Genomic DNA, 13,739 nt, shown 5'->3' on the forward strand with positions numbered 1-13,739 from the left:
TATATATATACTAGATAGATCTACCTATATAAAAGTATATAAAAACTGAAAAATGAAAAAGGTAATATAACATTACAATTCAACTAACTATACTATATATTAAAAATATGTATAAAAATATGTGTATCATCACAAACTCTGCATCTGCATCTCTGCATTGCAAAGGGGGCTTTTGGTGATAATAGCATATATGCACACATACAAACAAGTATGAACACACTCTTACTTCCAACAAACTAATTCTATTGATTTAATTCTACACTGAAAATACAGCTGCAAAAATGATTATTGCATGATAATCAGGCTTTAACACCCGAGTTCCTCCCGGATCTGATGATTTGTCAAATCTGATATGTTAATGGTAAAAAGTAATTTTTTCGTTAGTGCAGAGACTCCCAGTGCAGCCAGCAATGAATCAAAATCCAGCTGCCGTGGAAAAAGTGGAAACTGAATCATCACTTTTAGGAGAGCAAAAAAAATTAAAAAACATTGGCGTAAAACTCATTGCTCAGATTTGATATGCAGCAGTAAATTGGACAAAATTATTCATTTGAGATGAGGGCCTGCTAAATCTATCAGTCTGTTATTCTAAGAGGCACTAAATAATGAAATAAATGTTCACAGCCTCCAGAAAGCAGGAAGGCCCTATACCTGATGTTTTAAGAAGTTTTTCTTATTTTTTATCACAGCTCACAGCGAGAGATTTAACAGGGGTTTACACATTGCTGCGAGTTACAAGAGGGGAACGTCAGATCATATATCAGGACTTCTAGCTTACATTAAGAGTATTAACATCAACACATATTGTTTTACCTTCTGTCTGTCTAGTGTGCCTTGAGTCAAATGATCATGTCATCAGAAAGTTAAGCTACTGACAAAATAAAAATTTAAATAAAAAATGGCCACAATTAATACAAAATGAATGTTGGATTGTGTGTGAGCGCTGTAATACATGTCTTTGCCACCAGAGGGCATCAGACACTCAAACATAAAAAAAAAAACATTAATTACAAGGTACAAGGTACAATAATTATTATTACTAATATTATAATTATATATAAACTGTATATATTTTTTTGTATTTATAATAAGCCACCAAAAGGTAAAAGGCTATTTAAAATTAATAAAATGTTTAGTATATATTATATTATAAATATATAAACATAAAATAATCAAATATTTGTAATAACAACAATACATTATATATATACATATATATATGTGTGTGTGTGTGTGTGTGTGTGTATATAAACACATAAAATACATATAAAATATATATAAATAATTTTTTATATATAATCCTATAAGTGAATAACCGTTATTATTATTTTTATTATAATATAAATTATATTTTATCTATAGGCCACAAAATATGATTAAAACAAATAAAATTAAGTAGATTTGGATCATAACATTTAAATATGCTTTAAAAAAATAAATAACCATTAGACTTAAATAACAGTACAGTCCTATAATGAATGTGTAGGAAACAAATGTAATAATGTAACTTAATAGAAACTAGATATTTTTCAAGTAATATTTTGGCATATTTTTAAAAGATTAAGTTTTCCACTGTATGAATTAGGGCTTTATACAAAAACTGACATACATGGGATTTACATTTTAGGATTGGTCCCTTGCACGAAGATTAGCCTATTATATTTGGGGGTTATATTAACACATAAAAGCTTGAAAACCCCTAATTTAATCAATTATTAGCTTTTCATCAACTGACAAACCCTCTGAAGTTCCTTCACAAAGGCCAGTTTGGGAAACTCTGAACTAAAACAACATCCTCACAACAACAAAGAAGGAAAGTGTCCTGCTCACAAACAATTTTCTGTTATGACACAAGACGGCAGTGAAGTCCTACAAAGATTCGAGCGAGCTTCTTTCTCAATCGAGCTTTTTTTTTTACTGTGAGTTTTACATATGGGTTTCTCTCAGTGTTGCCAACTTAGCAATTTTGTTGCTAAATTTAGCAACTTTTCAGACTACCCTAGCAACTTTTTCTTCCAAAAGCACCTAGCAACAAAGTTAGCTACTTTTAAATTTTATTTGGCTACTTTTAGAAACTTTTGATAAGTGACTCAAACAATAAAAAGGCACACATTTTCCATCTAAATTTCACAAAAAGAGGAAACCAAAGATGCCTAGAAGTACATACATCACAGGAATTAAGTTAGCTGCTATTTGCAATTGTTTCATTTAATAGTAATAATAATAATAATTGTATATAAACACATAAAATACATATAAAATATATATAAATAATTTTTTATATATAATCCTATAAGTGAATAACCGTTATTATTATTTTTATTATAATATAAATATTTTATCTATAGGCCACTAAAAGACTATTAAAAAACAATGATTACATTATACAAGGTTTATACTTCCGTCAGGCATTTGTTCACATTAATAACCTTAATTATGAGCATGATTGATGATGCAATGCAAATGCATTAATGATGCAAATCCTCTAATATCGACGTCTGAATTAGTTTTTCTGTTCGCGAGCATCACAGCCGGTTTAAGACCTACACAACATCTTGACATGCGATGAGTCTGCACTCTACAATAACACTCGTTTTTCTGCCAGCCGAGAATGTGACCGAGAGTCAAGCTAATCCAGACACACAAGTCTCCAGTAAACTCAGTGACACAGCGAGTGTTTCTCCCAGAGCTGTTTACTGGAGTCATTGAGCGGCTCTTCTATAATAGGCAATGGGGATTGTGTGTTTTATTTAGAGAAGGTGTAAATAATTCTTGTTTTATGGCGCAGGTTGAGCCGGTCTGACAGGATGTCAGAGAGCTGCGCAGATAAACCCTGGAAGTGAACGACTGACTGATGCGGCCCATATGTGATCTGAACAGGTGGCCTGGTGGTTAATGACCTGAGCTGGTAACTGATAGGTTGTAGGTTCAAACCTCATGAGGACTGAACCTGTAATGAATTAGACCAAGACCTAGACCAACACCAAGACCAGGTGGTCCAAGAAGAAAAGAAAACAAAAAAAGCTAAATGTATCAAAATCATTTATTATGCCTATAATTAAGTTTTCAGTTTTTGTAATAACAAAAATTATAAAGAAATCTATGCTTTTACATTTACAAAAATCAAATTAAACATGGTACACGTTAATTGGTACTGTCAGTTCATTGTGGATTTCAAATAAAGACTTCCAGCTTTATTTTCATAATGTCTTGTCTGACATAATTAGTCACTTTTGAAAAGCAATATGAAAATGTTTATTTTCTACGCAATCGATTTATCCATAAATATAAGGTATTAAAAATTACTCAAGCTTTTCTCACTTTCCAAAAAATTAAAAATTCACAAAAAGAGGAAACCAAAGATGCCTAGAAGTACATACATCACAGGAATTAAGTTAGCTGCTATTTGCAATTGTTTCATTTAATAGTAATAATAATAATAATTGAATACTGTTATTTTTCATTTATGAGACACTTTGTTAGTAGCTTGTACCTGTGATTGTTGATGAGTTAGTACACTGTAAGAAAAATATGCAGAAAAATGGAAAAGGTGCTAGTAATTTTCCAGGACATTATCCGTTATCCGTTGTAACCCGAAAACACAAAATACAATGCGTAATTAAAAATGCAGGTACAAAAACCTGTGGAAAAATCAATCCAGAAAATTCCTTCATATTAACACAGTAGATTGTGCATTATTTTTTACTTTTCTTAGAGTGCAGCATACTAACTAACTACTAATAAACTGCTTTAAAGTATAAAACTTACATTGTTTTCGATAATTCAATGTATTTAAAAATAGTTATTTATATTTTACTATTATATTATGCATTTATATTGTTACGAACAAATCTAAATTAACATATATAAAATATATATGTTTTTGCTGAGATTTTACAAAATTTTCCCTGAAAACTAGTTGGCAACACTGGTTTCTCTAGATTTGTATAAGATTTTCTCCTTTGTTCATTAACATTTGAAACTCTATATATCCCTGCATTTTCCTCGATTCCTCCTCCTTGTCATTCATAAAAGATCGACAAGCACGTTCAAACAGCAGTAACGATGAGCTCCACATCAGATCGGAGGGTTTGTTTTGACCTCTGAGCTGTTGTAGAGTCAAATCTTCTCCTATATGACTTTAATTAAAGCTGTCATATGGACGACAAACTCCTAAGCGTTTATGAAGGCCAACATTTAGCCTGATTGTGTCGTTTTCACGCAAGGACTCGCTGATGGTCACCTAATTTCTGCGCCTCACACAGTAAACTAACTTAACACAACGTGACCCAAGTACTCTAATTAGCACAAAAACGATGTAAAAACTATGTTATCGATGTATATAATTTGTAGTGAGATAAAAAGCGTCTTACCTCAGAAACCCGCCGTCTGCCTGTCAGAGCGAGCGCGCGCAGCTTCTGTCAGTTTGAGCGGGAAAAAATTAACGTCTCTTGCGCCGATTCAAAATGCTGAAATAATGACAATAATCGCGTGAAATGCTGCTTAGTTGCAGTAAAAGAACGATTTGCTATTAAACAAAGTCTATTTGTTAAAGTTAAAGGATGTAGACAAAATAACATTCCACCTGCATTGAGGCCTTGTTGTATTATGATACTTTCACTACCCATTAAACGCCTTGAAATACAGATTTCGGTATAAACTTATGATAAATAATAAAAAATGTGGTCTGTGTTGTGAGTGAGTCGAATGTAGCCTACAGGTATTTTCAACAAAATATCTGGTAAACTCTCATTGAAAATGAACGACTCTTGTGTGTTGTTGCCTGTGTATGTATGAAGGCCCCTTTAAATGTGCACTCACTAGGCAAAATTTACCCTTATTATTAGTATTTTTTTATATACATAAATAAATTATTAGCACTTTTTGAAAATCCGTACATTAAACAGTAATGCACTTGCTTACAGTGGAAGTCTATGAGGCAAGACACTAACATTAACCCTTTAAAGCCTGACATGTGAAATAATAGTCACAATTTTTTATTATTTTATTTTATTTTTAATGGAACTGTTTGTTGTACCTTTAGACACAGCATAATAAAAAATACATTTAAAAACACTGACGTACGTTAGGATATACAGTGGGAATATTGAGAAAAAAACAGTTACATTTTATTCAGAGGCCCAAACTGAGCAAAAATATGCAATAGTTTGGTGCAGATGCTGATACTTATATGCACACGAAAGTGATGCAATTCTGATGCTTGTAATGTAAATCAGTGAGATCTTAGCAGTCAGATATAGCAATATAAATATCAGTTGTCACTCTAAATCTTTGTAGATTGTGTGCAACACAACATGTTCAACATGTTGAACATTTAGAGGTCTAACAAGACATATAACCTTCTCTGTGCATGTTTACAGTATGTCCATGATTTGAGTCTGATCTGAAATCAGTGCCTCTGTTATCATACTGTTGACTGACAGCTCAGCGCTCTACTCAGTAATGTACTGTTGTCATTTAGAGATACAGCACGGCCATTATAAATAGCTCCTTTATTGTGACTGTTTCATATTTCAGGCTAAAATTAGATGAGACGTGGCTGGAACTAAACAGGGAAGCATCTTAACATTACATCTAAATACAGAGTGATTTCTTCCAGCAATGCAAGGACAGATTTTCATTGTGGCTCTCATTACAACGGAGAAACTTAACCTCTTGCCCAATGCCAAATTTAGCGTCAACATTACTGCTTCTGTTTACCCTCTGTTTACTGTGGATATAACAACCATGACTCGAGACACACACTAAGATGATGTTGTCTGTAAATATTGAATGGATTTGCAGCAAATAATTTGCTCCTAATTTGGTATTTGATGCCTGTAATATCAGGGCAGAATATATGCAACATTTTAAAATAAAATAAATCTAAGACAATCAAATAAAAATAAAATAAAATTAATTAATTACATATAACATTACTGTGCACTATAGATAAACTTGTCTATAAACAATGAATGGATTTGCAGCAAATAATTAATTTGCTTGTAATTTGGTATTAGATGTCTGTAATATCAGGGCAAAATATTTTCATACGCTTTTCATGTAAAATAAAATAAAATAGAATATTTGTTAAAAAATCTACTGTGCATTATAAAGATTTGATTCCTGAAGCTGAAGTATGACCTGAAAAAATATATAATAATAATAATAATATATTCATATCAAGATTTCTATGTCAGTACAGCCTACATAACAACAGCTTAATACTTAATAAACTTTAATCATGTTTTAATAATAATTGCATAAAAGAACAGCACAGTTTTTATATTATAATTTATATTATTATAGTCTTTGTAATTATTTTGAGTACGATTTTATTTTTATATTTTATATTTTCCCCTTTTTTGGTAGCTTCGGTAGTTTTGTTGTGTTTTTGTGATTTTTCTTTTTCTTTTTTTGTAATACGTCTACACGATTTTTTATTATTTTTTTATTTATTATCTTTGTTTTATTTAGTTATTTTAAGTTATTTGCCTTGGCAACTGGCTAAAATAAAATACATTAAAGTTTTTGTACTTTATTCTGCTTTAGTTAACATTTACTTTAGTTTAAGTAACAAAAGTATTATTTTTAATGGTTCTAGTTTTAGTTTTAGTTAACTACAATAATCCTGAACTAAAACTTTTTTTGTCTCTAATCATTAACATGTGTCAAGCCAAGATACTACAAGGCATGAGGCATGATTGCCGCTCCCTCTAACACATATTCATATTTCAAGAGCAATTTTTATCTCATGACCTGATTATTTTTGCGCTGACCTTATGGGATTACGTGTCTTCATTGTTGCATTTTTAGAGTGTGATATACCGGCTCTGGTCTGCTTGTTAAAGTCTGCAGCTGTTGTCTCCAGAGACGCCCACCGAGGTTTCATATAGAGCCACTTCTGAGTGAAAGTATCTCCAGAGCTCTTTCCCAACAGGACGGCCTGAAGTGGGGCACAAAGACGCACAGCAACAGTAACCAGCCAAAACACACTTACTGTATATACATGAAGTTTAAAAGTGGAAAGCAGTGACATTGTTTAGGAACAGCGTGTCTCATCCTGTTTAGCAGCTTCTGACCAACAACCAGCAGAACATCTTAAACATCTTTACAGGTTCCTTTACGATCACTCATTGATGGAAGTGAAATGAAGAAACTTGTTTTACCTCAACATATCTCGTTTTAAATGCAAATGCATTGGTCTTTTAAAGCTCGCAGGACGTTTTAACACCATTTAACACCAGTTTCTTCTAAAGATCTCAAATGAGCAAACGAGTCAGTTGTTAACATGCAATGAGAAGAGCTTTAATTAAACATCTGATGATTTTGATGAGAAATGTTTGAGTTCATATTGAATTGTTGGGGTTTCAATTGTTCAGTTGTTTCAATTGAAGAAACATTAATTTAAAAAAAAACTTTTTTTTCTGATGAGGCAACAAAATGATTTGATTCGCTTTTCATTTTCCATTATTAATTTATTTATTTATTTAGAGTTAGCACATTTACCCCCAAATCATCATTGTTATAATGCAACACTATCTTATTCTTCTATTCTTAAAATATAAATAATATAAATATTAAAACAAAAAAATTAAATTATTATTATTTTAAAGTGTTTATATATTATTATTAACAATTTCTATATAAAATCTCATTACAGTAATAGTCATTTCTATTTAATTGCAATAATAAATACTCATTCAGTACAACAAATACACACACACACACAAATATTTTACTAAATATTTACTTTTAGTCATTTGATGTTGGAGTGAAGTATGACCTAAACGATTACAGTCAAATGCATTTCGATGTCTTGATTGACCAAATGTACATGCAGAGAGACACTTGAGAGGAACGCTGCAGGTCTCAGATCAGTGATTCACAGAGGATCTCCCAGATCAGATGCTGCCTGCCGTCAAAACAATCTCAAATGTCACTGTCATGTATGTCACTGCCAACTTTTCCCTCTCCAGAACCACTTCTGACATCAGCAGAGACGCTTTTTATCAGTTGTATAAAAGGTAACAGAATAACGCCACGAATTAGGATATTTTAAGTGTGATTCAGTCACAGCACACTTTAGAAATGTCATCACTGTGACAGATGGGACAGCTGACCCTGAATCAGACGCCCACAAGGGTGCCATTAAAGCCACATGCTTCAATTCCCACAACACAAACCCTGGAAAGAAGACACACGAATGACAGATCAACGTCTCAATTCTTTCTCCCAGAAAACCAGTGTCTCAGATCTTTCTCCTGAGACCCAAACCCCATTTGGGTCAGTTTGAGTTGAGCTTCATCAAAGTTCAACTTTCCAGGGAGTCTCATGAAACCTCGGAGCCCCTCCTTCAGTTGTCAGAGCTTGGCTTTGCCTAATACGTCCATAACACAGCAGCGCTGTGATCACGGCTATTCTAGTGCAGCCGACTGACAGCAGCGATTGGAGCAAATTAATCATCACTTCTAATTAGAAACCACACTAAAAACTATTTTTGGCCTCTGTTCCTATGGAGAGAATTCAAGCCTCCCACCCGGACAAACCCAGCAACAAATATAGACAGATACAAGCGGCAGCAGAGTGACACGGCCTCCGTCTGGGACTGTGAGAGTTAGTAGGAAGAATGAGTAGCCCATACTGCACTTTTCCCAATATTTTAATGCATAATAAGCATTAGTGTTCTTTAGAAAATGAAAGTGTTGTTTGCTAATGCAAAATTAAATATATATATACTAAAAACTATATAATGAAATTTTATATATATATACAGTGCATTCGGACCCCCTTCACTTTTTTAAATTTTGTTACAATTCTGTCTCTGAGCTCTGCAGGCAGTTCCTTTGACCTCATGTTTTGGTTTTCGCTCTGATATCTGAATTTAATTTACCACCAATCAAGGTGTAGAAACATCTCAGCAATGATCAAGAGAAATGGGAGGCACCTGAGCTAAATTTCATGTGTTGTCACAAAGGGTCTGAATACTTATGTAAATGTGATATTTCAGTTTATTTTTTAATAAATTTACAGACATTTCTAAAATTCTGTTTTCACTTTGTCATTATGAGGTACAGATTATAGATTAATGAGAGAGAAAAATGAATTCAAACAATTTTAGTATCAGGCTGCAACATAAAATTGAAAAAAAATTGAAAAACTTTCTAAATGCACTGTATATGCTTTAGTTTTAGTTAACAATAACAACACTGGTTCTGAGTAGATTGTAATGCGTTGCTATGCACATGCTTGGATGTTGTGGTCGGTTGCCAGGGTGTTTGCTATGCGACTGCTGAATTGTTTTTTTTTTTTTATTATTATGTTTTGCTCAAATACAAATACAGCATGAAAAGTAGTAACAGTGATGCTCATGTGATGCATCAGTTTTTCTTGAGCAACCATCAGCTTTAGAAACACTAAATAAGTCATTCAAAATCTTTTCATTTTTGTGGTTTATTTCCAAACCCCACATTACAAAATAACAGTGTTGTGAACTCTTGACATTTAAAGAGAGCTCTTGCCTTACAGGAAGACACTTTACCAAAGCAGGTCATGCAAAAACAGTGTGGAAGGCCTCCAGCGTCGTAGCACCTTTGTGGGAAAATAATAAATAAAAAAATAAACAAATTAAACGCTTTTTTCCTTTTTTTTTTAAGTCAGTGCAAAAATATAAACAATGCATAGAAATCCATTAGCAAATGTCTACCGTTTGCTGAGCGCACCCAGAGAGTTTTTGCCCTTGAAATCCTGGAGCCGGATTCAGATGGTCCGGGTCGCGCTCGTACAAGCACAGTGTGACAAAAGTGACATTAAACCAGCGTTTGAAAATAAAAATACACTTTGCATCAGCTGAACATGAATGAGACAGAATATGCATCTTTAGCATACCGCGGTAAATTTACAGGAAAGCTTAAAAGATTCAAAATGTGCTTTGCATTCCGTTTTTATCATCCAACATTTTCATTTAATGATATATCTTAGGAGGTTGATAAGGAAGCCCGTTTCTGCCACGGAATAAAATAATAAAAAGGTAATTGCGACTTTTTATCTCACAATTCAGACTTTTTTTTCTTGCAATTCTGAGAAAAAAGAAGCTATAAACTCAGAATTCAGACCTTTTTTCTCACAGTTCTGTTTCTCTGTCTAACTTTTGTCTCATAGTTTTTAGGACAAAAAGATCAGAATTGCAAGATATAAACAAGAAAAGAGTTGTGAGATAAAAAAAATAATTATTTTCTCCTCAGAATTCTGATTTTTTTTCTTACAATTCTGAGAAAAACCAGATATAAACTCTTACAATTCTAAGAAGAAAAGTCAATTGCAAGATATAAACTCAGAATTCTGACTTTTTTCTCGCAGTTCTGTTTTTTTCTTTTTGCCACAGAATAATAAAAAAAGATAATTGCAGCTTTTTCTCACAATTTCTCTCACAAAAAGAAAAAAGAGGTCAGAATTGCAAATATAAACTAAGATTTGCAAGAAAAAAAGTCCTTAGAAGCTTTTTCCTCATAATTTCCCCCCCCAGAATTCTGAGTTCACATCTTGCAATTCTGTTTTTTTTATTCCACCATAGAATAAAAAGTTTAAAAAAGGTAACTGTGACTTGTGTATTCTGAGAAAAAGAAGATAGATAACTTAGAATTGAAGGATATAAACTCTGCCTGACTTTTTTCTCAGAATTTACAGTTTACATCTCACAATTCTGTTCTTTGTTTCCATCAGAGAATTTAAAAAAGCCATCTTTTCTTGCAGTTCTGAGTTTATATGTTGAAATTTTGACTTTTCTTAGAATTGTTAGAAAAAGTCAAAATTGTGAAATAAAAAGTCGCAAATCCCGTGGCCAAAAAATAAAAAAGCTTACATATAATGAAGCTGCAATAAAAACTAAGAAAGAGAAAAAAGTGAACAAGTAGGTTGTTTTCTGATATTGGCACAGTGTCTGATCTACTGCTTTGAATATTATAATTTTTAATCATTTCTAATGGCCTGATAAGTAGCAAGTCAGAATAATAAGTGTGCTGGTTGGTTTTTTATAATAATAATAATAATAATAATAATAAAGTCTGATTTTACTGATTGTGAGGATCTCTTTTAGCTATTTTAAGTCACTTGCTTGCTTTGTCAAATTTTCAATACTTATATATACATATAAATTACAAATATAGGGATGCAATTTCACTGAAACCATTCAAGGTAAAATTTCTAGTTGCTTTTCTAAGAGCACTACTTGTTTTAGTTCAACAAAAGCAGTAATATGCAAGTTTTCAAAATCGTACGTCCAAAGTGCAGGAGGTTTGTGTAAAGCTGAAAAACTCAAACGTATTTTTTAGAAAAACCCTTAATTGTGAAGATTGACAGAGTCCAGGTGAAGAATAATAAACTGTCCTCTTGTACACTTTGCATTTCAACATTTAGACGAGCCCAGAGTTTTGATATTTCACAGCGTTTCAGTTCTGTTATGAGACAAAAGAACATACCGTGTGATTTAAAACCACACATAACCACGATAAAAATCAACCTTTTGACACTTCAAACACACAGAAACACCTCGTTACCTTTTCACACACTCCAAAAAAATCACAAAAAAATTAGTTAAGGCACCAATAGAGGCACGATTCTTACGTGTGCGCAAAAAGCTGAACTTCACAAGCATCCATCCATCTTTCTGGACCGTCTGAGGTCATGAGAGAGTTGAACCGTTAAACACAGTGAAGCCCAAAAACATACAAGCGTAATATACGTTAGATACGGATCCCATTCACACTTACAGAAGCAGAAACAGGTGTGTTTCATCAGGTAGGCGATGACGATGGTGGCGGAGCGCGACACGCCGGCCTGGCAGTGAATGAGGAGCCCCCGACTGGCCTGGTGCGCCTCTTCTGTGGACGGGAAAAACAGAGAACGTCAGCAAAAAATGTCCCGATCATCAGCATTTCTCAGAAAACGTTCCGTTACCAAAGCATTTGTCAAGTCACAGATGTCCCTGTTCTCAAAAATGTCATTTTTTTACCCTCAGTCAGGTTGAATCGCAAAGAAATATCTGCATAAATCAATCAATAAAATACTATAAATATTTGGCTATAATTATTATTGTTATTAATTATAAATATTGCAATAGTCATTTATATAGTTTATTATGCATTATATATATATAAATATATAACATTTTAATTATTATTATGTAATTATGAAATTACATATAATTTATACTTCAGATTATTTATATATTACATTATACAGTGTACTACACAAATTGTAATTATAATTTAACATTTTTAACATTAATTAGTTATTACAATAATAATTTATTCTGTATTATTATTATTATTACCAATATTCATATTACATATTTTAATTATAATTATGTAATTATTAACATAACTTATATTACATACAATAAATTAAATAATTAAATATATAAATTAATTATAGACATGTAATCATTAATCATTATATAATTTACAATACATATAATTGCACAAATTGTAATTATCATTTATTATTTTACTATGAATTATAATTATTATAATAATTTATATAACATTTTGTATGATTTATTATGCATTGTATGCATTATTATATATTTTTGTTAAATATATAATATACTTTCATTGTAATAGTTAATTATAATTATTACAATAATAATTTACATAACATTTTGTATGATTTATTATATTTTTTTGTTAAATATATAATATACAGTGGTGGCTAAAATGGCAATTAATGGCTAAATGAATGTTTGGAAATGTAAGCTGATATTTCCTACTGACACACTACAGCAAAATACAGAAATAACTGACTTAAAACCATTTTTAGCTGCTGGAAATACTAGTGTCCTAATCATTTTGGCCACCACTGTATATTATTTATGAATTAATTATAATATTTAATTATAACTCATAATTAGTCTAATTATGACACATTATATTCATAATATATATTCATTATTATAACTATACTACTATATTATATAATTGTTTTACTATAATTATAGTACTATATATAGTTTATTACTATGTATATATTATTTATTTATTATGGATGTGTAAACACACACACGCATACATACACATGCATAATAAATAAATAAATAAATAAATAACATTTTTTGTTTCTCTTTCAGCAAAACTGTCATCCTGTCTTCCTCCTGATCTTGCAACTGAAGTACTCTTGACAGGTTCTCTCTGTCGTACCGATGAACTCGAAGGCCTCCTCGAAGTACTGCCGCAGGTTCTGCTTGTTGCTGTCGCTGGCGGGTAAGCGCTTGTACTTGAACAGGCCGAGCTCGTAGTGGTAGAGCGGCAGGTGCGTGGTGACGTTCAGGATGAAGCCGATGTCCATGCGCTGCATGAGCTGCAGGTCCTGAGCGTCCCGTTCGTTGCCCAGGAACAGGAAGGGGAGGATGGCCGTCAGCTCTGCGTTCTCGATGTCCGGTGTGGAGGGCAGGGAATGAGGTAGCGCCCCCGACAGGCCCACCGCTGTACTGCTGTCCTGTCCTTCCTCCAGGTGAAGAGAGTGCTCGCACAGATCATCGTGGCTCTGTCGGAAACCAGCGATGCCTCCTGCGAAACATTCATTAAAAACAATCAACTGATCGCTCTAGTGAAGCTCAACCAAAAGAGAGCCGTTGCTGAAACATCACAAATAAAGAATGAAGCTTGACACTTAATATGTGGCCCTGGAGCACAAAAGCAGTCTTAAGTCGCTGGGGTATATTTGTAGCAATAGCCAAAAATACA

At 32.6% G+C, this 13,739-nt stretch overlaps 1 protein-coding gene across 1 annotated transcript in view; it reads right to left on the reverse strand.

The window, feature by feature from the left end:
- The window catches only part of LOC107704023 (dual specificity protein phosphatase 10-like), a 71,172-nt gene that overhangs the window by 46,180 nt on the left and 11,253 nt on the right, over nt 1–13,739 (reverse strand). The window contains exons 3-6 of the mRNA XM_016506856.1: nt 13,194–13,562; nt 11,769–11,879; nt 8,102–8,187; nt 6,829–6,946 (exon numbers count right to left, since the gene is read on the reverse strand). Coding sequence (XP_016362342.1) covers nt 6,829–6,946; nt 8,102–8,187; nt 11,769–11,879; nt 13,194–13,562 — 684 coding nt within the window. The remainder of the gene's footprint in view (nt 1–6,828; nt 6,947–8,101; nt 8,188–11,768; nt 11,880–13,193; nt 13,563–13,739) is intronic.

The sequence above is a fragment of the Sinocyclocheilus anshuiensis genome, unplaced genomic scaffold (assembly GCF_001515605.1).
Source record: "Sinocyclocheilus anshuiensis isolate Anshui unplaced genomic scaffold, SAMN03320099.WGS_v1.1 scaffold534, whole genome shotgun sequence".
NCBI lineage: Eukaryota > Metazoa > Chordata > Actinopteri > Cypriniformes > Cyprinidae > Sinocyclocheilus > Sinocyclocheilus anshuiensis.